Source organism: Mytilus trossulus, chromosome 3, assembly GCF_036588685.1.
Source record: "Mytilus trossulus isolate FHL-02 chromosome 3, PNRI_Mtr1.1.1.hap1, whole genome shotgun sequence".
Taxonomy (NCBI): Eukaryota; Metazoa; Mollusca; class Bivalvia; order Mytilida; family Mytilidae; genus Mytilus; species Mytilus trossulus.
The window spans coordinates 11,089,011-11,116,087 of NC_086375.1; the positions used below are offsets into that span (position 1 = coordinate 11,089,011).

Consider the following 27,077-nt stretch of genomic DNA (forward strand, 5'->3'; position numbering starts at 1 on the left):
GGGAGAAAACTAAGGGTATACCGGAAGTTTCTCAAAATAATTTATGTATGCGCATGGCCATAACGTCACTTTTTAACTGCACGGGACAGCTGAGTGAACAGTTTGTAAGATTAACCAAGAAATTAAAGGTGTGACAGAATGGCAGACAACGATCTGTTAGGAGATTTCCAGTCAGAAAATAACTACCACCAAGAGGATTTCGAGAAAGTGGAGAAAATACCAGAGCAAGATGAAGAAATTTCATCGAGTTATGTCGGTGAGGAGGCAGAGGCCGATCGTTATGATCCCGGGCCCGTCAATACTGATCCAGTTGATAATTTTAGTGATTTAGTTAACCTTGGTTCTACTGGTCAGTCTGCATTTGCTACCGCCAATGACCCCTTTTCTTATCAGCCCCAAGAACCTACAGCACCCCCTAAAGAAGTAGATCAACTTATGTCTGCATTTGAAAACGAGAACACTGAAAGTGAAACGAAAAAAGAACCCCAACAAGAAGTGCCCAAGCTTCCCAAGACAGGTAATAGTTTATTTGAAATGCGCTCTTGTTTTTAAAAGATTTTTCAAACATATGTTAAGATAAACTCATTCTGGTAATTTTGTTACCGTCTGTCCCGACTCCAGTTGCAGTGATATAGTGACTCTTCATGCTTTTTGTGTTTAAATTAATATATTTCATGTATACATATTATAAGTCTTTATCATGTATATTAATACTGTGCATTATTGCATATAATGATTTATGACCGATTGCTTCAGGGCAATTCAGGTCACAAATTGTAGTTCAGTCTAAAATAGAGTTATGAGAACACTTTTTATGCCTCACTTTTGATAGAAGAGGGGCATTATGTTTTCTGGTCTGTTCATCCGTCTGTTCGTTTGTCTGTCCTGCTTCAGGTTAAAGTTTTTGGTCAAGGTAGTTTTTGATGAAGTCCATTCAACCTGAAACTTAGTATCTATGTTTCTTATGATATGATCTTTCTAAATGTAATGCCAAATTAGAGTTCTGACCCCAATTTCACGGTCCACTGAACATAGTAAATGATTGCGATTTGGGCATCTGTGTACTGGGGACACATTCTTGTTTTAAATATTAAAAGCACAGCCTCATCATACAGAGTAGCTAGGTCAAAGATGTTGCTTTCTTGGCTGCTACATTTGTAATCATCGACCAATTGACCTAATAGTATATTTCTTCTGTAGACCACCACTTCCCACAGTTTTGTCACTTTTGTGAGCCCTGGACAGAAAAATATATGAATAATTGTATAACATATTCATGGACTGTAACCCAAAAAGGTTAAAAAAATTCTAATGCAATACATTTTAATGCAAGCTGAAAATTGTCCTTAGTTATAAAACTTACAGTGACAAAGTATACTACACAGTAACATGTTTATAAATGAATTAAAACTGATCTTAGACATGTTACAGACGGGGTTGTAAAAATGGAACAGCAAATGCAGTTGGACCAAAGATCCTGTTGAGTGCATTAACAAAGGGAAACCATAAAGAGTGCTTAGGCTATAGCGCATGGACATAACTATTTATCACCTTGCCAGTTGTTTTGACTTGCTTCTTTGCTGTTAGAGAAAATTTTGGCTTTGCTTTCTGTTTAATTATTTAATTTTACCTTTGACTGGACATGTGCATGTCAGCCCATATTGGCTACAATAATTTTTTGAAAAAAAAAGTGATTTTTATGAAACATTTAGTAAAAAATCTTAAGTTGTTAAGATTTTTGCCCAAGCGCTGTAGTTGTTCATTTAGCTATAGCTAGCTACAATGTACTTCTAGTTTTTAGTGTGTGTGTGTTAAACTGACACTGCACTGGGTCTTTCTTTGTGTAAATATCCATACTAATAAATTTAAAGTAGTATGAACTGGAGTGTGAACTCTGCTCAACATAAACAGTCAACATAGTATTGTACATATGCACAGTGTGTCTTCAATTTGTATACTATTTAACACAGCATTTGTTCAAAACTAGAGGCTCACTAGTTCCAATTGTTTAACAAATTTGGATACCCTGGCAATGAATGGGAAGGCCCTATTGATTTTTGGCTCAATGGATCAAAGGTTAAGGACACAGTTCAACTTTCTATCTTTTTATCAATTAAAAGAAGACGTTTTGGAAAATATCTGTTTCTAGATGATATTTTTTGAGTTTTAGATACAATGTTTGCCAATGAATGAGGTCGTGAAGGTTGTATCTTTAATTATTGCAATTACTAGATTTTCAGAAAATGTGCATTTATCAAGTCATGTAATCATTACAAAATCCCTGAAAGATACTTTTTGTGGGTAAAATTTCATCTACTCCAAATTCTTAAAGGTTGCCTTTACAGAAATTATTGCTTTTTTCTTCCAGATTAAAATGTCAACCTTACTCTTAATATCTAGCTTTAAATTCTCCCCTAGCTAATATTTAGCGTTCTATTTATCATCTTTAATGTTTGCATTTCATGTCATGAATTACCTTTTATTCATTTGATACTTGTGTTGGGTGTGTGTGTGTGTTTGACCAGCTCATGAAATTGATTAAAGTATTTATAATGCATTATTTAGTCTTTATAAAGATCATTTAACCTGTAACAAACTTTGATAAAATTTTAAATATTAATTATTAGCAATGAAAGTTTAATAATCAGAATTTGTTTCTCTATTTTAAATTTATATACAATTTTTTTTTATTGTAAAAGATAATATAATCGTAGCACAAGTTTTTCTGTTTACAGATATTAAAATAACTTGTACATATATACAAATATTAAATAGTCACAAGTAATACATGTAATACCACATCATTTATATTTTCTTTTTCAGAATCAGTAAAGCAAAGCACAAGTCCACCTGCAGGTAACAACTTTGATATTTTTGTTTTCTGACTTTTATATTATTAACCCATACATTCTACTGTCTTCACACTGAATGGCAGCTCAAGCAGCCCAGGCTTGTAGAATTGCTCTTGGGCCTGTAAAAATATCTACAGGCCAACAGAATCTAACTAAAAATTTACAAAAATTGAGCTACGGGCCTCAGGCAGTCTTCACACTGAGTGGCAGCCCAGGCTTGTAGAATTGCTCTCGGGCCTGTAAAAATCATATCTACAGGCCAACAGAATCTAACTAAAAATTTTCAAAAATTGAGCTTCGGGCCTGTTGATTTTACAGTCCATCGTGAAGACTGCTGTCAGGGCTGTAGATTAAACAGTTCATCATGAAGACTGATTCTATATATTTTTTTAAGCCTTAAACTTATAAAAGTTAATTTCCTACTATTTCTGTAATATTTATTTGAAAAAAATAATGCAATTGAATTCATGTACATGTATTACAATTCTGATAGGCAATTAAATAAAAAATCAAATGTTGCTAATATTCAATAACTTAACTTCGATTCAAATGAAACCCCTTTAGGAAACGGGTCCCACACTTTCAGTCATATGTTCTAAACAAGCCCATGAGAACCACTTTTGCTAAATACTTGAGTGTTACATGTACATGTATATTTTTCTGTGCCAGGGTGTTATTCACCTTCTTCCAGACCCGTATTGTAAAATGTTGAGTATCAACCTTAAAATCATTACTTCAATTGAAACATTTATTTAACAGGCCAACTTTTGATACATGTCAATTATATTTTCAGAAACTGCATCATGGTTAAAAAATGTAGATCCAAGAGGTAAGTGTTACTATAAATAACTTTCTTTTGATTAGTTTGATTTTTGATTAGACAAGACCAACATTATCTGTTTAAGGTTGTTCAAATTAGTTATTACCCTGAATTTAGTATCTACCCTTTATAATTCCATCTTCAGGTCAGATACAAATGTACCATCTAAAATAAGGTTATGGTATAGGCTTTGCTCATTGTTGAAGGTCGTACGGTGACCTATAATTGTTAATGTTTGTGTCATTTTGGTCTTTTGTGGATAGTTGTCTCATTGGCAATCATACCATATCTTCTTGTTATATTATTTCAAGATCACTTCCCCACAGAAGTAATATTTTTGAAAGAAAAATCATATTAAAACCTTAAACAGGTACATGTATATTTGAAATTATACTAATATCCATTACTTTTACTACATAATTTTGAATGAATGCAACTTTTGATAATACAGTGACATGTAATATGTAAGCTTTTTTTCACACCAGTTCACAATAACTGAACAATTGTTTGCTTACACGGTAGACTCCACCTAATCGTCTAATTGGATCAATATATTGGGTAATGTGATATTTTTTGCTGAGTATCCGATTTGTGGATTTTTACTGTACCCTTAAATAAGGCATACCCTGTAGTATGTATTATGTAAATATCAACTTCACTGAGCAGTCTGCACAAAAAAAAATCTTTTTTAACTTCCAGTCCTAAATCCACTATTCCTTATGTAATGAATTATGGAAAGAGAATTGTCTTAATATTGTTAAGACTAAAATTTGACATTGAGACATATAGATGTCTTATTGTTTGTTGGGATGCTGTCTTACAAGAAAATGTATACATGAAAATTGTATACCATCCAGAAAGAAACTTAGATATTGTTAATTTGAAATGAGCAAAACATATTTCTAAAAAAGTATATATAAAATAAGGATTTTGTTCTGAAACTGCTGGGATAAAAATTTAAAGTATTATGTACTTTTGTTGATGTCTTTTTATATAGTTTATTGAAAAGGGTTGGATATTTAAAGTTTATATGAATGGGGAAACTAGTCTTTTCTATTGGTATTTAATTTCACGGCATTAGTGAAATGTGTAATCAACCAAATTACTAATCAATTAATAATTGTATTGTATGCAAGTCTGAAAAAATAAATCGTAGAAAAAAGATTAAATTTATATGAAAAGTTAAACATGTATATTCATTGAAAAAGGTTTGATGTTAACTAAGAAGATGAAGATAGCTGCTGATTTTGTTTCAATTATTGGTTTGTTTGTGTGATTTCAAATTGGTCATAATCAGTGGCGGATCCAGAATTTTCATAAGGGGGGGGGGGAGGCCCTGACTGATCTAAGGCGGGGCCAACTCCAGTCATGCTTCAGTGATTCCCTATATATCAACCACAATTTTTTCCACGGGGGGGGGGGGGGGGGGGGCCCTGACTGACCTAAGGCGGGGCCAACTCCAGTCATGCTTCAGTGATTCCCTATATATCAACCACAATTTTTTCCACGAAAGGGGGCCCCACCCAGAATCCGTCTATGATAATTAAGGATCATCATTATTGCAATGGTTTTTGTCTTAATATCAATATAATTTATAACGATCCAGAAATTTCTAAAAATGAGAGAAATTTTTGAAATTGAGGTTGACTCAAATTTATGATGCTTCTCTAGAGCAAAGTCATGATGAATCCTCATTTGATCCTAGGACGATAATCTGGTTTACTTCTCCTTGGTTGTAGGGTATTATTGCCTGTTTGCTGTATTTAAGGTTCAAACCCTATTATAATCTGACATTGTTTAGTAAATATCATCACTAAGCATGCTAAGGGAAGTATGAGTAATGTTATAATTAACAGGATCATGATTAGAACAGCATACCTCAGTTTTTACAAGTGGATATTGATTGTTTTATCATTGGTATTGATTGCTTTATCATTGTTATGGTTATAATTCCATCATAAATATTCAATACATTGGTAAACACCAGTCTCCCAAGTCAATAGGTCTGATTTTATTATCTTTATCATCTCAAGATAAGAATGAGTGTCTTGGAAATGTTAGAAGGAGTTTGGTACTATTATGTCCATCTGTGTGTCTGCCAAGTCAATAGACAAATTCAGAATCTAAATACATGTATTACAATTCAAAATGAGACATTATGATTAATTTTTTTTTAATCATAATAATGAAGTTGTAGAAATTATACAAGAATTTTGTGGAATAAGAAAAGAGGTGATTTTAAAGCTTTGAGTGATTTTATCGATTTAATTTGTTGGTTGTCATAATGGTTGAAGTCAATGTAATTATTAAGCTGAAATATTTAATGATATTTGTATAAACTGAGAGATGAAAATACGATAAATGTAAAGTATATATATATATATGTCAGATATATCTCTCTTTCTGTCTGTGAAAAAAGGTCTTCCATATTTTTTTTGTGTGGAAACAACAGATGCCTATTAAAAACTTTTCCAAATAAACAGCCCTAAACAGCTGACACAAGAAAATCCTATTGTGTCAAAATTTGATTAGATCTGCAATATTATACACAGATTATATAAATTATACAATGAAAAAGGTTTTTTTTTCATATTTTTTTTTCATTTTTTTTCTTGTTATCTTTTCTTTTTTTAAGTTTTCTCTAATTTTCAACCATCAGTAGTGATATGGTCATTATGTGACTAAATTTACTCTCTCTGGCTAAATTAAAAGTTACCTGTTAATCAGTTGATAGGGAAAGAATGAAAAGTCACCTAGACTTCATATCTAGTGATTACAGACATATTTGTTTTTATGGTTGTGTATAAAGAAATAAAATTCCTAATTTACATATAATAGCATTATATTCTAGTTAGAATGATTACTAGTAGAATTTTGTGTTGTTTTTATTAACCTTCTTTATTTGATAATTATTTAAACACCAGACGATGAAGAAGACATTTATTTTGCCTCCGACCATAAAGTTACGACTATTGAGGAGGAACCTGAGCATAAAGTTTGTAAGTTCGGCATGTGTAGTCCAAACTAAAATGGCATCCAATATACATGTAGGCTGCAAGCACTCTGCATGATTGTCTTGAATAATAGCGGATAATGTCCTGGCTTCCAAAAGTAGGCTGTACGGTGACCTATAGTTGTTTATGTTTGTGTCATTTTGGTCTTTTGTGGATAGTTGTCTCATTGGCAATCAAACCACATCTTCTTTTTTTTTTATACTTTACTCCAAAAAGACCTACTACTTTGAAAATATAGGTTAATATAATGATCAGTCTTGTAGTTGTACAGTACACACTAAGTGGTTCATTCAAAAGTGTTCTTGCAAATGTTGAGGGATTCTGTCATGTACATGTATATGGAAGCCAAGTACTCAGACAACCAGAATATCTCTTTTTGAAATTCATTGAAAACCGAATACTTGACACCAAAAACAATGGGAAATGAGCTAAAGAGATTTGGAACTAACATCTTTGAGATAGCTACCCAACAATCTTGATGTAAATGCTTTATTAGGCTTTTTGTATGCAATATTTGTTCTTGTGTTCGCTTGTGTTTCGCATTTCAAATTTATCTGTTTTAGTACTACAATGTATTTGAACTGGTTAAGTGTGGTTTCTTAAAAACAGGATGAATTTATGGGTTGAAAAATCTGCTAGACGAAATAAGCCTTATTTCCTTGCATATTTTGTTAAGGATGTACTAAGGTGAGGTTAGGTGAAAATTAATAAATTAAGAATTTAAAATTGATAATTAATCTGTTAGAGCATCCTTTAAGGATAAAAATAAGCTAAAAATATTGATAGGGCATGGACCTCCTTTTCCAGATATTTGAGATTTAAAATATCGCGGGAAAAGGCTGACTCCGACTTTTACCTTATGTTTGCATTGATATTATTAATGGGTCTCAAAACAAAAGAAAGAAAATCAAGAATCTTTTAAAATTTTGGTAAATGACCTTTCATGTGCTATTTTAAAGTCTTATATGAAAAAATGATTTGGTGTTATGGGGCAAAATATTTTACTTTGAATTGTATGGAAAAACACCAAGGAGTCCGAATATTTGACACAAATTCCAAAACCTCACCTAAGTATATCCTTAAGACGTAATGATCAATAAGCATACATTTTGTAATTTACTGGCCCACCATGTGTCTTCACATTTGCATTAATGCCATTATGGTTTGGGTCACATACATTTTTGTTTTCAAAATTATTATACATTTTGGTTATGCTTGCTTTGTTTCACATTTTGTATTTTTTTGTTATTTCATTATTTCTTTTATTGTTCTATTTCATATTATTTCTTTATACTACAAAAAAATGATTGATTTAAAAAAAAATTTACTTCGAAAAAAGTACTAGTGATTGAGATCAGAAAAGGTAACAGTCAACAACTAGTTTTCTTACTCAGACTTCATTGACATTGTACATGTATTGAATATATATTAACTTGTACGGATAACAAATAATTTAATAATCCTTCCCATTTGTCAAATAGTTTTGTTATGGTTTAAAAGGATTTGTTGATCAGTAAAGGCTGTCAGATGTGCAAAGTGATTTTAAAAGCAAATTTTTTTTTTAAACGAATGCAAGAAACTTGCTTTGCAGTGAATCAATGAATGAAGTGGGGAGATATGTATTGCCACTGAGGGGACCTAATCTCTTTTATAGTCTCAGTCATTTTCTTGGTTTTTTTTCATTTTCTGCTCAACAAAAATGTCAAAAAAACATTTTTGGATCTTGTGTCAACCATGGCCAGGTATACCTGACAAGTTTACAGAATTTGTTTCATGCTTCATGGTACATATGTTAAATGGATTTACAAGGCTTCCACCTACCTATATGATATGCATGCATACATTATATGCCCTTCAGAAATTTAAATATATGTTTATATAACTTTTATTTTAATTGATGTAAAAATTGCAATTTGAAAGCCCTTTCTTGACATTTTTGTTGAAGTATTTGTTACATGAAAGAAGAGTTACACATACATTAAAATGCAATTGATCATGTATTTCTGCTTTTACAAGAAAATAGTTGGTGTTTAAGACATTTGAATACACAAGTCAGGTAAAAGCTTATGACAGGGTTAAGCTATGGTTACCTATAATACAAAAAAATGATGTGCACTAAATGGAAGAAGATCTTGGCAAATAAATAAATTGAGCCCTCTCCCACTCTACAATAACGGATATGAGCTGCTAAATGAGTCTCATTGTTTAATTCAGATCTAACCTTCTGTTAAAAATAACTTGTTAAGCTTGACAGACCTTGGTATACTAGATAGGTCATGATAATTAGATTGGTATTCTATAATTTAATCAGAAAAAAAGTAACTATCTATTAATTATTTATCACATAGCTGTGTAGTGATGTGTTAAACAGCTACTTTTTATGTTTCCAGTATTTATTCATGCATGAAGTTCATGAAGTAACCTTCAAAGAAAGAAGGGAACGGTTAGGTCACACATTTGTATTGTTTTCCACTGAAGTCTAAATGGGTTCTGACTTAAAAACGATAATTAAGGAGGCTCAATTTTCCTGAAAGTACCCAACACATTTACCTTCATTTTTCAGTAGCAATCAAATTTTAAATTTACATCAAACAACCCACATTACAAAAATCTACACGTTATTGTTAAGTTCTTATCCAGAACATGCATGAAATATTTTCTACTGGAGTTGAGCAAAGACCAATCAATAAATCAATATTTCTAAGAAAAAATAATGAACAAAAGTTTAATCTGTCTCCCATGGTGATAAAGATATACACATAGCATATCTTTGTTTGGGTAAAGTTATTTGAAAAAATTAAATCATTTCAATTTTTGCTTTAATCCCTACCACTTGTTAATACATTGCAATACCCAAAGTTTACACCCTTCAATTCTCAAGGTTTAGACTTAACAAAACCCCAAATGTACACATTACAATACCTGAGTCTACACCTTAAAATACCCAAAGTTGACAGCATACAATACCCCAAGGTAACACCTTAGTAACTTACAATATTTATGTTTTACACTTTCAATACACCAAGTTTACACCTTACGATATCCCAAGTTTACACCTAAAAAGCCCCAAGTTTACACCTTATAATACCCTAACTTTACACCTTACAATATTCCAATTTTACACTGAACAAAACCTTGACCTTACACCTTGTAATACCCCATGTTTACACCTTCCAATACTCGGAAGTTTACATCTTGCCATACCCCAAGTTCACACCTTACCATACCCCAAATTTACACCTTACAATATCCCAAGTTTACACCTTACAATACCCCACAGTTTACACCTAACAAAACTCCAATTTTACACCTTGCAATACCCCATGTTTACACTTTCCAATACTCGAAGTTTACATCTTGCCATACCCCAAGTTCACACCTTACAATACCCCAAGTTCACACCTTACAATACCCCAAGTTCACACCTTACAATATCCAAAGTTTACACCTTACAATACCCCACAGTTTACACCTAACAAAACTCCAATTTTACACCTTGCAATACCCCAAGTTTACACCTGTAGTGTTCAGAAATCATTATTTCCTACATCAGAATAACTTGTATAGCATCTGTTCTTTGCTAGTTATCAAGAAGTGAATTATCTATGTAATAACATGATTAGAGAGTTTGTCAGTGCAGACTAGATGTCAATGTTTGCATTACTGCAAAATCTAATTAATGCATGGGTTAATCAATGAAGATTTCAGACCTTAGTTAATAGTATCAAAGCAAAAAAAACATTTATAAAGAATACCAGAACCCAGACATTTTGTAAAAGTACATATTCCTGTTTCTGGGATTATCTATAACAAAATTAAAACCCACCAGGAGTTCTCTAAAACAAAGGATTTGTATACAATGTATTACAAATACTTGGTAAAACTATATAATTTCAAAGGGTTACTTAGTTAGCAATGGCAGTTGTGAAATCACAATTTATGTGTAAGATTTGCATGACTCCTGAATCATAGATGTATAACATTTATTTATATGATGATAAAGAAGTAGACTGAAACAACAGTACACAAACTATTGACAAATCCTAGATTACAGTGACTGACTCATTGACAGAGGTGATTGATTTTACATTAATTGTGATTACAGATCAATAAAATCTTGATCACCTTTGGATCACCTGTAGGAATGCATGTTATCAATGGAATGCAATGCATGATAAGGTGAAAAGAAAGCTTTGAATGCAGCCTGGTTAATCTTTAGAATTTAGAGAAAAAATATAACATGTATAATCAATATGAGATGCAGCTTGAATGCAGACATAAATATGCACTATATAAAACACAGTGTTGATCATTGATTTTGTCAACTTTGATTGTGGTTAGGATATTTTAGGTCTTGCTGCGTTATACAACTGCAGTTGTTTAATCCTTTGTCTGAGTCACCATTTACAGAAATTATAGAATAAGGTTATTTTATAGGTTGATAATGTACACTTGTCAATAAAATAGGAACATGCTCAAAAGAACATCTTTAGTATAATATATATTAATATGTACATGTATGCTATCACTGTTTTATATACCTTTTTATAGGGGTGTGGGTCTTTAATGATGGATAAAATTGCATGGTCCTGGTCAATACATTAAAATATTCTGACCATAATTTATATATATATCCGAACAATATCATAAATTTTGTAGAGATTGTTTAGGATTTGTAATGAACAAGATATTTCGTAAACGTAAAACTGGTAAATAGTTATTGTGTTTGCATATACTCGTTTGTTTCTATTTTGATAGATGTAAAAATTTGTTGATATTGAAATCGTGAGTTTTTGAGGCATGATCTCTTATTCAGAATCAGGGGATTCAATGATTTGTAGATAATTTGTTTGGAAATTTTATTCTAATTATAGCTTATATGATATCAACATTTATTAATTATTTAGAAGAGTAATCATCTAAAAATTGAAATGATATTAGATACATGGTCCCTTTAGATTAATCAAGACTGAACTGTGGGTACTCTATTTTGTTCGATAATCAGTTTCATCATTACATGTAAATATTCATTGGAATTGGAAATTAATGAAAGTATCCGGTTTTTATTGTGCCTGTTTTTTCAAATTTAAATCAAGATTGAGGTGGGCCTAGCTTCATAAGTCAATACTTTATTTTAATTAACCACCATTATTGGCAGTCTTTATGTCCCCATTCAAATGCATTGATCGTCAAATAAAAAGGGGGGTTCCAACTTCCAACTCCTAAACCCTCCCCCTGGATCAGCCAATGCATATGTCTTATATGTGCCTGTCACAAGTTAGGATCCTGTAATTCAGTTATTGTCTTGTTGGGTATCTGGCTGTGTTTTGTATGAATTAGGTGGTTGGTTTCGTCTTATAAATTAGAGCCCATTTTGTCATACTAATGCACTCACAAAACCTTATCCCTCACAATATACATGTATGTGCAAAAGTAAGTTGCTTCAAATATAGTGGAATGAAAGCTGTTTTCCTTGTTAGTTTATATTATGCGTCACATATACATTATGAAATATATCCTCAATGTGAATTTATGTTATGAAATCATAGTGCAATGGTTATGTATTTGAGTGTCCTGCCTATCCAGGGCCCTTTTTTTGAACAATGAATTTTTGTATTTTTTTACAACAGGGTGCTTAAAAAGTAGCATACATTCTCCTACTGTGCTGTAATAAGGTAGAGTAGGGAAGAGTTATAGATCGCTGTCACTTATTCAGTATTAGTGTTTAGATGACTAATTGATATTCATCATTAAAATTGATTGATTGTTGAGCTAAAATATTGACTTGTTTCTATCAACAACAATGACATTTCATTGGATAAGTATGGACCCTGTTTCGTTATTGTTAACTTGATTGATTGGTGACTAGAGTATTGGTATAGAAATATTATACTTTAAAGTCCATTTCTACATTGGGTCAAAACTATTGTTAGGCCAAAAAAAAAAAAAGTGTGTTTCCTGTTGCATGCCCCAAAAAATTAGGGTCGGTAGGTAGGTATTTTTTTTTTTTTTTTTTTTTTTTACTGGCCTGCTTGGGTTGTTTTTTGTGTATTTTTATAATCAGTTTGTTATTCTTTCAGGTTATTTTCATCAGTTCATTGTTCAAAAGTGTCAGATTCTGGAACAACACACTTGAATATAAAGTCCCTCACATTAAAAAGCTGCACAACTTCCCCAACTGTCAATGTGGGAGATATTTCATGTTTTTTTCCAGTCACAGTAAATTCATTGTTCTTTAATCCAAAGTCATGATACTGATTGAATATATCAATATTAGAAAATGGGGCTATTATACTTTTTTTCTCGTTCCTGTGTGGACACTCATCGATTGTTATTGATAACACACTTTGACTGATGGCCATAGCAGAAGCCATGCCGTTGTTTGACTTCAATCTGTATCACACAAATGCTTACTGTATTAAAATTTTATTTGAAATCAAACGTTTAAAAGATGCCATTCAAAGGCTATACTAAACAAAAACCGTTTCCGGGAAAAAAAGTTAGGGTCGGCGCCAAAAAATTAGGGTCGGTCGGGGGACCGGAAACACACCAATTTTTTTTTTTTGGCCTTATAACTACACTAAATGATTGATGATGTTGAAGTTTGCTTAAAACACAATGTGAAAACTTGTTAGATTTTTCCATCCACCACTTACAATCTTTTTTACACCAAGATGGCTTGTATCCTGCATTTATCAATGCTTTTTATATTGCTATCACGTTGGCGTCGTCGTCGTCGTCCGAATACTTTTAGTTTTCGCACTCTAACTTTAGTAAAAGTGAATAGAAATCTATGAAATTTTAACACAAGGTTTATGACCACAAAAGGAAGGCTGGTATTGATTTTGGGAGTTTTGGTCCCAACATTTTAGGATTTAGGGGCCAAAAAGGGCCCAAATAAGCATTTTCTTGGTTTTCGCACTATAACTTTAGTTTAAGGTAATAGAAATCTATGAAATTTTGACACAAGGTTTATAACCACAAAATAAAGGTTGGGATTGATTTTGGGAGTTTTATTTTCAACAGTTTAGGAATTAGGGGCCAAAAAAGGGCCCAAATAAGCATTATTGTTGGTTTTCGCACAATAACTTTAGTTAAAGTTAATAGAAATCAATGAAATTTAAACACAATGTGTATGACCACAAAAGGAAGGTTGGTATTGATTTTGGGAGTTTCGGTCCCAACAGTTTAGGAATTAGGGGCCAAAAAGGGACCCAAATAAGCATTTTTCTTGGTTTTCGCACCATAGCGTTAGTATAAGTAAATAGAAATCTATGAAATTTAAACACAAGGTTTATGACTATAAAAGGAAGGTTGGTATTGATTTTGGAAGTTTTGGTCCCAACAGTTAAGGAAAAAGGGGCCCAAAGGGTCCAAAATTAAACTTTGTTTGATTTCATCAAAATTGAATAATTGGGGTTCTTTAATATGCCGAATCTAACTGTGTATGTAGATTCTTAATTTTTGGTCCCGTTTTCAAATTGGTCTACATTAAGGTCCAAAGGGTCCAAAATTAAACTTAGTTTGATTTTAACAAAAATTGAAACCTTGGGGTTCTTTGATATGCTGAATCTAAAAATGTACTTAGATTTTTGATTATTGGCCCAGTTTTCAAGTTGGCCCAAATCGGGGTCCAAAATTACACATTGTTTGATTTCATCAAAAATTGAATAATTGGGGTTCTTTGATATGCCAAATCTAACTGTGTATGTAGATTCTTAATTTTTGGTCCAGTTTTAAAATTGGTCTAAATTAAAGTGCAAAGGGTCCAAAATTAAACTAAGTTTGATTTTAACAAAAATTAAATTCTTGGGCCTCTTTGATATGCTGAATCTAAACATGTACTTAGATTTTTGATTATGGGCCCAGTTTTCAAGTTGGTCCGAATCAGGATCTAAAATTATTATATTAAGTATTGTGCAATAGCAAGTCTTTTCAATTGCACAGTATTGTGCAATGGCAAGAAATATCTAATTTCACAATATTGTGAAATAGCAAATTTTTTTTTAATTAAGAGTTATCTTTCTTTGTCCAGTATAGTAAGCAAGAAATATCTGCAAGAATTTTTTTTAATTGGAGTTATCTTTCTTTGTCCAGAATCAACTTAAATCTTTGTTATATACAATATACAATGTATATTCACTTTTTACTACCAACTGATAAATTTAAATAATCTTTACCATTCAGTGATAACAAGCAGTTTTTTTACATCATGTATTTAAATGAGTAGTAATTGTTGCAAACTCCATTAGAATATTTTAATTGAAATTAGTTTTGGAATAAGGGAAAGGGGGATGTGAATAAAAAATTGGGTTTAATTTTTCTCATTTGAAATTTCATAAATAAAAAGATAATTTCTTCAAACATTTTTTTGAGTAGATTAATATTCAACAGCATAGTGAATTGCTCAAAGAGAAAACAAAAATTTTAAGTTCATTTGAATACATTCATTCTGTGTCAGAAACCTATGCTGTGTCAACTATTTAATCACAATCCAAATTTAGAGCGGAATCCAGCTTGAATGTTGTGTCCATACTTGCCCCAACCGTTCAGGGTTCAACCTCTGCGGTCGTATAAAGCTACGCCCTGCGGAGCATCTGGTTAATAAAATAAAGTCAAGTACTACCGTAGATACTCGCCTATTAGTCGATCCGACTATAAGTAAAAAAATGTATTTATATTTGGTTTTGATATTCCAGTTATATACAATTTATTCCAAATCATTGGCAATGTAACATTCTTTAAATCCAGTAAAGAAAAAAACTTTTAACTTGGAATTAAAATCTTTAAAATAGGCACAATGTGATACTTGTGACCTGTACACCATCTACATGGTTTCCACATTTTAACCTACTTTAGTGGGCTAAAATCAATAAAGTACTTCCTTTCAAGTCATGCATGGTAAAAGTTTACTTCTCCTTTGACAAGTTTATTGCGTTTCTGATAAGTGTTTGCAGAACATGAATAAAAAATATTAATTAAAAACTGTGACAGGATTCCAACTTTGTACATTCTAAGTGTAACGGTATATTAACATGTATTTGTTATTAAATTATATTTATTCACCTAAAATATCCAGTAATATTTACTGCTGAAGTTAAATCAATCCAACGAGCATTGATACAATGATAAGAGACGTAATTTCGATTGATTTTTCCAAGGACTCTTCACGTCATTATCGGGAAACGAAGTGTGTTCTAACGTCTGTCAAATATGAAATCGATTTTGTCAAGTCATTGGGCATTTATTTTCACACAGGATCGTATGTAACATTATGCACATAGGAAAAATAACAGACCACCGGCGCAATCTCTTTGACAATTGTATTTTCCTCTTTTAAACAAGACGAAACAAGTCTACGGATTATGTTTGCTAACATCCCGTTGGAAACAAAAACAATGTTTAGACCTAGTATTTCGTACATCCGGCCGTAATGGCGTTATCACATGTTTCATGTATGACCGGAAATGGTTAGAACTTAAGGACAAAAACAATTTTAATAAATAACTGGACTTCTGTTTCGTGTGAAATGTAACGCATAACGACAACGTAAATTTCTTACTTAATTATTACGAAGATCAAAACAAGAATGTAAATCATCTCGGATTTACCTGTTTGAACATCTCGCGAGAGTTCATATTTGCATATTGTTTTTAAGAATTCTATTACAACAAAGCAGATTTCATCATCTAAAAATTGCGTTACGAAATCGGACACAAAAATCACGCCACTGTTCTTACATCTGCTACATAAATACTTATAGTTCTCGGCATTTTCTTCTCACTATTCTTATTGGTCGATGTTCTTTGTTATTTGAAAGCAAAAGTTAGGAATTTGCCGGTGACGATTATCTATAAATCAGTCAGCGTTATGCTCTTCGGAAGCAATAAGTAACGCGAGAAACGACACAAAAATACGGTTGTAGAATCTTTGAAATTCGTATATTTAAATTTTTTTTCTCGGGAAGAGTAGCATACACTTGTATGTTGATAAAAATAATGGCATCTTTAGATGTAGTTTCAACTTTTCTTACAATAATTCACATTTTATCACTTTTCTATAGTTATAGGAAACGGAGCCCAATAGCCAATTATGGTCCATATACAGAAATCTGTCCTGTTGCATAAACCATTATATCTTGATGTAAATTAGATGAATCCCATTGGTTGTTTTGGCCCTCTGGTGCATATCTTAGGCCTATAATAAAAAATTGTTTGTTTCCCCAATCCCGACCGACCCTGCAAAAACGGTGCTACTCGTAAAATTTTATTGTCAAAACTAAGTCAAATATTATTTTATTTATTTCCAATTTTCAGGTTTGCTGGATAGACAGTTATTGTTACAGCTTTTTGGAAAAAAATAAATTATTTCCCTACCTACACCTAGTTTGGCAGGGTCGGGATTGGGGAAATAAACAATATATTAATTTAGGCCTTATACCTAACTGATTAACTGCTGCAGTGAAAGGCTTTTACTTTATAAACTATTAAAAGAAGGTAGTAGCATGCCTGTGGGCCCCCATATTATTCACATTCAGGTCTGTCCAGTAGAATAACCAGTTACCTGTTAAAGTAGAAGAATAAAACATACATTATATTTGTGTAAAAAAGACATGTCTTCATGCCTAATAAACCTGATGAGATTATATACAAATAGCATTGATTGAATGTTTTGATTATGCATATACATGTATCTTATTCTATACTACCTGTATTCAAGGACTTTTTTAAGATCGATTGCAACTTGATATATAAAGTCAAAAAGTAGTGGCATCTGGTTCAAAAACAAGGTTGAGACAGTTAAAGGTTAAAAATGCTACTAATCATGTGCTTAACTTAATGTATGCTTTCATTGGCTTATTGTTTATGGTTTGCATAGATATAAAAAGCTATATTTGAAAACATAATGTTTAATTGTGTTAATCATTTGATGTGATCATGAGAGAAAATAAGAATTAACAGCCCCCAAAACCCCACTGCACCAACCCCTTTAAAAATATCCTACAATATTTCTATTTATGTTATGAAATGAAATGTCATAGAGTTTAAACCTTTGAAATAAGGGGGCAAGAACATTACAAGAGAAATTGATACTATCAAAAATAGATTTGGTCCTAGTGACAACAAAAACTTTAACTCGAACAAAACACCAATTTACAAAATGATTTTCTTCTCATATCCCAGTTTGCTATTTTGCAGTTTCCTGACTCTTTTGATGCAAGATGAATTAAAGTTTCAAGCACATTTGAAAAAATAAAGATTTCTATTGCATTGTTTTAGCTTTTACATCTTCAATGTGTTTATTGTTTTGCTGGGGTGACCGTGTAATTTTTTTTCAGGGTCAATTTTACTAATAAAAACATTAAGGGTGTGAATATTTCTCCTAATAAATAGTGATACATATATTTAATGAAATGTTTTTTAATTTCAGTATTGGAACTAATCTATTGGAGAGATTTAAAGAAGACCGGGATAGTGTTTGGATCCATGTTATTTATTTTGCTGTCTCTGGCTATATTCTCAGTGCTCAGTGTGTTAGCTTACCTGTCACTAGCTGTCCTGTCAGTCACATTAAGTTTTAGGATTTATAAGAATGTATTGGCGGCGGTGCAGAAATCAGGAGATGCTCATCCATTCAAGTAAGATTTTATTCTTTTATTGACATTTTCTGTTTGGGATTTGAACATATTTGGAATCATTTGTCTTATCTTAATTAATTGACTAGATATGCCAGTTTTCCTAACAAAACTTTGATGGTTCTCTCCAGGAATTCTGGCTTTCTCCACCAATAAAATCAAGCGTCGCATCCCTGGTGTAGCCTAAAGTGTTAAAATACCAAAATAATCATATTACTGCATGAAACTTACTGAAATAACTAAAACTGATATGACACAGCACAAAATAATGAAAAATTCATGTAGCATTGGAACAGTTTGTTTACCCCTGAAAGTGAAGAATTATTATAAGAGTGTGGAAACATCCATGAGACAGCAACCTAACAAAAATGACCAAAACACAGGGCAATATACATGTTTATACAAATGTTCTTAATTATCAAAACTTTAAAAAGCTGTATACAAAATAAACAGAAACTATTAAAGATCTTCCTTCAAAAGCAAATTCTACAAAGAATCAAAATTAATCACAATATGTCATAAGGCAGGAGAGGATTGAGTCATCTTTCAAAAGAATTTAATTTTGTTCCTCAGATTATGTTTTCTAAGGTACACCATAGTTAGTTTTTTAATTAGATCATTCAGTTTGTAATTGTAATTTGTAATTGTAGAGCCATGTTGGATCTGAATATTGATTTACCTGAGGATAAAGCACAAATGGCTCTGAAGAACATCTGTAAACATATTAACTGTACTGTTAGAGAGCTCAGACGATTGTTCCTTATTGAGGATCTCGTAGATTCAATGAAGGTAAAAATGAATAGAAAAAGTGAAAAAGGAAGAGTAAATTTAACATTTGAACAAACAACAATCAAAGAACAAAGAAGTTTTTCCATAGTACAGAATTTCAAATTAATAGAATACTATTGGACTTTCAGTATCTGATTTCATACTTTGGTTAGTTTTTCTTCCTCTTGTCCTCAAACTAAGCTTGAAGGAGTTTCTATTTAACAGATGTTATAAGAAGCCTGATATCACATGGGACATCTCTTCACTCATTAATAATGAAAAGTTGTCTTCTCTTGTTAATGAAGAAAAGTCGTAAATCTTAGATCAGACAATGACCTGTGTTAAAATGTACAGACCATTATCGAATATTTCCATTCCCTGGACTGTACAAAATCCTAAATATATTCTTTTAAATAAATAGCAATTCATTTAGTCAGGTAGAGGGTTTTCCCCATAATACTCTATACTTGGCTAGAAAATTGTTTTCCCTATTTTAATCAGTCATTTTGCATTATTTACGAAAAGTATTAGCTTTTTAGTAAGATAGTTTAGAAGGGGAGATAATATTTGTACAATTGTATGAAAATCATAAGTATTAAATCGTGTGCATATAGATGGGCTAGACATCTTTTTAGTTTTATTGTGTGTTAGATTTATTTCCCCTTAGTCATTAATATTTAAACTAAGTATATCTTGTATATTTCAGTTTGCACTGCTGTTATGGGTTTTGACTTACATTGGATCTTGGTTTAATGGAATGACTCTCATCATTATGGGTTAGTACACTTGTAATTTATTGTATAAAGATAGTTCTGGGTTCGTCTGTTAGAATATAAAAAAAGAAGATGTGGTATGATTGCCAATGAGGCAACTCTCCACAAGAGACCAACATAACACAGAAATTATCAACTATAGGTACAGCCTTCAGCTTTCAACAATAGGCAAAGCTCATACTGCATAGTCAGCTTTAAAAGGCCCCGAAATTAGAATGTAAAACAATTAAAAGAGTAAACAAGCGGCCTTATTTATGTACAAAATTAAACAAAAAACTATTATGTAACATAATCAAACGACAACCACTGAATAACAGGCTCCTGACTTGGGACAGGCACATACATACATAATATTTATTAAGTTTCTTTTGAGATAAAAAAAATAAGTTACTCAGAAAAAATTGCTTTCAAAAGTAGATGTCTGATCCATAAATTGAAGGATTGTTTCCCTACCCTATTCGTAACATTTTAACTGAATGAGAATTTGCATAGATTATGGTGCATCCATAAAAAGATTATAGTTTGTAAGCCATAAAAATGGAGTAATATTTCAGACCTGCAGCTTATTCAATATTGCTTGAAAATTGACACTTTAAAACTCATTAGTAACATATTTAATATATACTTTTTTATAAATTGCAGGTTTGGTAGCTATATTTACTTTACCTAAAGTCTATGAAACATACAAGGTAAACTTTATATCTAGATTTCTAAAAATGCACTTGGATCATTTGAAGCATAGTCATTTAAGTGTTTTGTGTTCCACAACACAATTGTATGCAGAATTACACACAAAAAAACATGTATTTCAAGAAAACAATATTTGTTTCTTAAAGCAATTATTTCATACATATTCAAGAAACTTAACTGATGAAACAAGTTAACAAAAGTCAGTCATGTTGACAAATACAGTTGATAAAATTTTGACTTCTGAAAATTTGTAAGACTAATTAAAACTTTAAATAAGGCATCTGTGCATAGTTACATATATTCTATAGCATGTAAAGTCTTGCATAAGGTGGTACCTAACACTACAGTGAGATAACTCTGTAATATCAGGTAAACGTTTTAATTACGTTGCCTTGTGAAGGCAATATAAAGCTTCACAATGATCAAAATAAGTGTTTGTCAAACTGCTATATAACCAGTGTGATTTTTTTGATAAAACGCTTGATTCAAATTTTTTGATTTTTTTATGTTTTTGTACAAGGGTCAAAGTAAAAAAATTGTCAAAATTTTATGAAAATTAGACAAGCCAAATTATTTTTAGTGAAAGTGTTGGGTACCACCTTTAAAAAGCTGGTATGCAGAATTTGTCAAGACGAAGAAATCAAATATCAACAAAAATATAAGTTTTCCTCAATCAACGATTTTGGTACCCACAAAAATAAATGTTAAGATATACATCAGATGGACATACCCCAAAGTTCTGAAGTCTCATACACAAAATAGTAAGACCAAAAAAAATATATGTCTGTTTCCTGTTGCTTACCGATCCTGACTAAAAACCCAGACCCTAGATCTTTTTATTCAATTACGGAAAAATATAGTTTCTGGTCTGATCCACATCTTACTATGCAGAAACAATCAAAATGGCTGCTCTGAGAACAAATTGCTACAATTAGGGTTTTAAAAATGTCGGCACTGGGGGGGATAATTCAATTAAAAGCTTCTTTAAAGAGATTATATCATTTTGGGGTAATGGACCCTAACCAAACATGACATTTAACTGACTGCAAATCTGAAAGGTAGTGTAAAAGAAAATCACTACCTACCGACCCTGATTTATTTGCCTTGGCAGCAGGAAACAGACATATATTTTTGTTTGGCCTAAATAGAATATAGAGATTATATATATATTTTCTTTTGACAGGTACAAATAGATAATTATGTGTCAATGGCTTGTGACCAAGTCTGTAAAGTTAAAGCTCAGTAAGTATTAATTATTCATGTCCACCATAAACTTTTTTAAATGCACAAGAATAGTAAAAAATAGTAAAGTACATCACCATGCATTACAAAGATAATTAACTTTGTTCTGAAGTTTGTCAATATACTATAAAACTAGTTTTGGAAAAATGTTAAAAACGCTGCATTAAACAGAAGATAGATTACAAAATGATCACCCACAGATAGCTGTGTGTACTGAAGTCTGTAGATATAGCGAAAAACTAATCTCCAAAAAAGGTTGGAAGTACTTTGCAAGACACAGAAAGAAAACCATTTTATAGACAAATGAGGAAAAATATCAATGTTAATTTTTAGGAAAGAGTAAAAACACTTAGCACAACACAGAAAGAAAATATTTTTATAGACAAATGGGGAAAAATATCAATGTTCACATAAGGGAATGAGTAATGGATCAGTTTTTGGTAAAACAATAAGAAATAATTTTACTAGTAGTATATTTTATTATTTTTCAGAGTCGTAGCTAAGTTACCTTTCCTGAAAAAGAAAGAAAAAGCACAGTAAAGCCATGAAGAATAATTAGTAGACAAGAAATACACCATATATATAAAAAAAAGATGACTGTGTCCTCTGATTGTGTATAAACTGAGAGCCAGAAAGTGACATATTTATTTTACATCACGCTTTGTACCAGTATTAGTCATTGTATCTTAAATGATTGAAATGTTTTTTCGGACTGCAGGACACATAATATTCCATCTTGAAAGAATTTTTTGCTATCAGCTGACGTAAATATGCAAAAAAAATGTTTGAATTTAAAATTTAAAAACAAAAAAAATACTTTGAGAGGAGTATTGTAGAATTTTAAAAAATTTCATAGTACATTTTTTGTAAGCTTCATTATAAAGTAAAATGTGTTTTGTGTGTTGTACTTATTTATTCATTGTCCTAAATGTTGATCATAATTCTTAAAAATTACATTGTAAAATATTTTTTCTTTCCTGTCGTGTGATTTTTTTCTGTATAAAAGTTTTTAGTCTATATGTTTCCATACAATTAGAAATACATGTAAAACACCACAACCTCAGAAAATTATTCTTCACATCCACATGCAGTTATTTGTAGGTAAAAACTCTTATTTTGTAGCATAATGTCTAAAAATTAAGACAAATTTGCTCTGTTTAAAAATTACAACTGTCAATTTGAATGAATCACTATGGAATTCGAAAATAAATAAAAGTATATACAACAGGGTTATAAATCAAAAGTGCTATTTACCATATTCACAAACAGTACCACCAGAAGCAGTTTTTGATGGATATACTTTTTCATATTACAATTTTATTTACAAAAACTTTTAAGAAATAACATCATTTATAAAATGCTATTTTAATTACTGGTAAAAAAAAAATGAAATGAAAGGGAAAAAAAGTCATTTTTTTCTTTTTACCAAATACCTGTAATCACATGCCATGCTACCAATTCGTGTGTTTTTTTAATTAACAAGTTTGAACAGTAATATCTTGCTGTATTATATCCCTTATGACACATTTACAAAGGTACATGTAGTAAAATACCATAAAAGCCATGATATTGAAAGTAAGTTTGCTATTATTGCATGAATGTATTTGATACAAACATAAACCAAAAAAATCTGAAGGGATTTAATAACAAGATGTTCTGTTAATTATTTGTTAATATATAGCCATATGAACATAAATACTGTACCACAGCATAATTATTTAAGGAAGACCTGTTCATATGAAAATATTTGAATAATTTATTTTAGACTTTCAAATGCTTGAAAGACTTCATAGCTTATAGCAAGTGGTGTAGAATTTTGTGGGTATACAATAGATGTTATATAAGCTAAATATGAGAAAATAAATTTGGCAAGTTTACACTTAGGAAGAGTGAAAATTTATGAAGACTGCTACTTGAAATATCCCTAGATTTTTCAAGTATATCATAAAGTGCTTCATAAAGTGCTGTAGAATAGATATGGAATGGAACACCTTGTCTTTATATAATTACTAAGTAATATATGAAATTAGACCTCACATTCGTAGCAAGATAGTCGTCACTGTCTCATAAAGTTATGGTAACAATGCTGTAGAATAGTAAACATTGTCAAATATGAAATACACTGTATATATACATTTCAGTCTTTCTCCTTGATGTTTTGTAATACTCTGTTTTTATTGCCTTGTTATGTATATATAGATGTGTGCAAGTCATCCTGTTAAACCAATTTGTTCAAGTTTTTAGTTTGAAACAGTCAATATTTGTACTTTGGAGTTGAAGGACTTGTTTTGAAGGCTGTGATCTGTGAAAATTAAAACCTTTGTTCAGTGCCATTGGAACAAATGAAGAAAGTTACAGACTTATAATGTGGAAAAGATAAGACTATTTTAAGGCAATTCAATAATTAGGATTATATGGTTTTGTGTTCTGTTGGTAGATATATAAGTAGAACAATACATCGATTCAAATTTAGTCTGATTAAAATCAAACCTCTCATTTCTCCAGGTTCTGATATGTCACATAAATAAAATGAAAACAGGTGAGAGGTATGAATTTACTTAGACTGATTTTAGATGGGAGATGATAAATTTAACTGGTCAAATAAGCAAGCTACTGGTAGTGCTTTTTGCATGATTTAAACCAATTTTTAGATGAGCAATATATCATTGAAGTAGAAGAGGAGATGGAAAATTAACATTACATTCACATCAAAGTCCATGTACGCTTCATGAATGCAGATATCTGACTGGGCTATCATCCACTGGAGTGGTGGAAGTTATTGATCTCTTTTGTTTTATACCATCATTGATTCTTTTATTATATTCTCTAGTGATGTTGACATTCATTGAAAACAGTTAAGAAGTGACTGAAATAAAAACATTTGAATAAGTTGAACAAAATCTAGTATTTTATCAGGGTTTGTGTTTGTTTCATTCAGTTTGCCGTGATCATTTTGGACTTGGTTTCATTAAATTGTTCCATCAATATTAAATCTCGATTTTTTTTGGCAAGAACAAAGTAGAAAATATTAAGGATTTATCATTATTTGTTGAGTGCTAACTTTCTTAGTATTGTTGAACCACAAAGTTAAGTGCTCTTTAATATACTTTATAACGTTTTGTTTATTTCCCGCCCACATTCACAGTACTTAAACCTGTATAACTCTAGTATACAGAAAGCATGTACTTGGATTATTCTGACGTTTTGTTAAAATTTTATTCTGATTTTTCTGCCATGACTAGAAATTTTATTTATATAATGTCTTCCCAACATAATTTAGTTGAGTTAGCGGGATGTCTATGAACATAAAGTATACTATACAGTTAGGTGTATCTAATATATTTATATATAAAGTGTAAAGCTTTGTACTGTTTTGTAGTTTTCAATGTAAAAGTGTAAAATTTTTAAAATATTTATTTATTCAACATATTCTGATTCTGTTATAAACAGTGTACACACTTAATAAAAAGATGGAAATATTTAGAAATTCAATCATTCTGCAAGTAGATATTTTTTTCTTTTTCTTATCATCTGACACTCCTGCTTCCTCCACCAATAAAAACTGACTGCAACAATATGCCAATAGTTCTGTAAGTGGCATTAAACACCAATGATTGATTAATCATTTTTTTCTGCATAATGATTGATAGTTGTTTTATTGACAATCTTCCTGTGTTTTCCATTTATCAGTGATCAACTGAAACTTTTTGAAACATTTTTTATCTAGAACCTAAAAAGTTATGTATTTGAAAATTTCATTCATCCCAGAGGTACAGGAAAACACTGATAAAAAGCTGACCAAACTAAACACATTTAGTGTTTGAGGACATATGTATGGTTGAAGAAATACTAGTTATACCAGAACAAAAACATCAAATGTTTATATTTTCTTGAAGTCTGTATATTCTCTCAATACTGTGACATTTTGTTATCATAATGTTCTTTTATTTAATATGCAACTCATTATTTTAGAGAGAACATCTTTTTTTCTATCATTTATGTACATGCATTTACTTTAATTCCTGGAGACCTTGTGATTAATTGCTTTATGTGCAAAGCCTTGAATAAAATAAACTGAATGTTGAAAGTATTTGTCTTTATTTAGTTGATATTGTTTAATAAATCCAAATCATTTATTGAGTGAAACCGCTTAATTTCTGTCATTCTACCTTCAAAAAGTTCATTAGTATATATGAAAATATGGAGAAAAATCATTAACAGGTCCAGTGAAAAATTCAATTGCCCTTTTTCAGTAAAATATAGATAAATCTCTGCATTTGTGCAAGTAGCAATATTTCATCAGTAAAAAAAATCAACAGGAACTGCTGACCCTTCTCGAGCAGCAGATTTTCTTGAATTTAGTCATTTGTTTTGTCTGCATGGCCATGGTGTAGTCTGTTTTGCGATTGTGTAGTGTGTTTGGTCATGGTAAAGACTGTTTAACCATAGTTTAGTCTATTTGCCATGGTAGAGTATGTTTATCCATAGTGTAGTCTGTTTAGCCATGGTAGAAACTGTTTGGTCAAGGTTTTCTCTGTTTGGTCATGGTGTTTACTATTTGGTCATGGTGTTCTCTGTTTGGTCATGGTGTTCTCTGTTTGACCATGGTTTTCTCTGTTTGATCATAGTGTTCTCTATTTGGTCATGGTGTTCTCTGTTTAGTCATGGTTTTCTCTGTTTGATCATTGTGTTCTCTGTTTGGCCATAGTGTTTTCTATTTGGTCATGGTTTTCTCTGTTTGGTCATGGTGTTCTCTGTTTAGTCATGGTTTTCTCTGTTTGATCATTGTGTTCTCTGTTTGGCCATAGTGTTTTCTATTTGGTCATGGTTTTCTCTGTTTGGTCATGGTGAAGTCTGATTGGCCATGGTGTTCTCTGTTTGGTCATGGTGTAGTCTGATTGGCCATGATGTTTTCTGTTTGGTCATGGTGTTCTCTATTTGGTCATTGTTTTCTCTGTTTAGTCATGGTTTTCTCTGTTTGATCATTGTGTTCTCTGTTTGGCCATAGTGTTCTCTATTTGGTCATGGTTTTCTCTGTTTGGTCATGGTGTTCCCTGATTGGCCATGGTGTTCTCTGTTTGGTCATGGTGTTCTCTGTTCGGTCATGGTGTTCTCTGTTTGGCCGTAGTGTTCTCTATTTGGTCATGGTTTTCTCTGTTTGGTCATGGTGTTCCCTGATTGGCCATGGTGTTCTCTGTTTGGTCATGGTGTTCTCTGTTTGATCATGATGTTCTCTGTTTGGCCATAGTGTTTTCTATTTGGTCATGGTGTAGTCTGATTGGC

General features: G+C 31.4%; 1 protein-coding gene across 4 annotated transcripts; it reads left to right on the top strand.

The window, feature by feature from the left end:
- The first annotated feature begins 8 nt into the window (after positions 1-8).
- Positions 9-25,884, top strand: LOC134710147 (reticulon-1-A-like). Of its 4 annotated transcripts, none has more exons than XM_063570362.1 (10): positions 9-256; positions 2,824-2,856; positions 3,646-3,681; positions 6,597-6,671; positions 18,117-18,324; positions 18,972-19,110; positions 19,796-19,865; positions 20,505-20,551; positions 21,736-21,794; positions 22,286-25,884. In XM_063570362.1, exons 1-10 carry the CDS (start codon positions 139-141, stop codon positions 22,332-22,334), a joined length of 834 nt encoding a protein of 277 aa, XP_063426432.1. In that variant the 5' UTR covers positions 9-138; the 3' UTR covers positions 22,335-25,884. The 4 variants fall into 4 exon arrangements, with proteins under 4 accessions (XP_063426432.1, XP_063426433.1, XP_063426430.1 ...); XM_063570360.1 differs by having other exon boundaries at positions 27-517; XM_063570363.1 differs by lacking the exon at positions 6,597-6,671 and having other exon boundaries at positions 18-256.
- The last annotated feature ends 1,193 nt before the right edge of the window (positions 25,885-27,077 follow it).

Bases quoted from the DNA above. Each gene is read 5' to 3' on its own strand.
- LOC134710147 (XM_063570360.1), top strand. From the start codon at position 139: ATGGCAGACAACGATCTGTTAGGAGATTTCCAGTCAGAAAATAACTAC. The intron at 18,325-18,971 runs GTAAGATTTTAT...TTGTAATTGTAG, and splicing joins GGAGATGCTCATCCATTCAA to AGCCATGTTGGATCTGAATA. The intron at 20,552-21,735 runs GTAAACTTTATA...TTCTTTTGACAG, and splicing joins AAGTCTATGAAACATACAAG to GTACAAATAGATAATTATGT.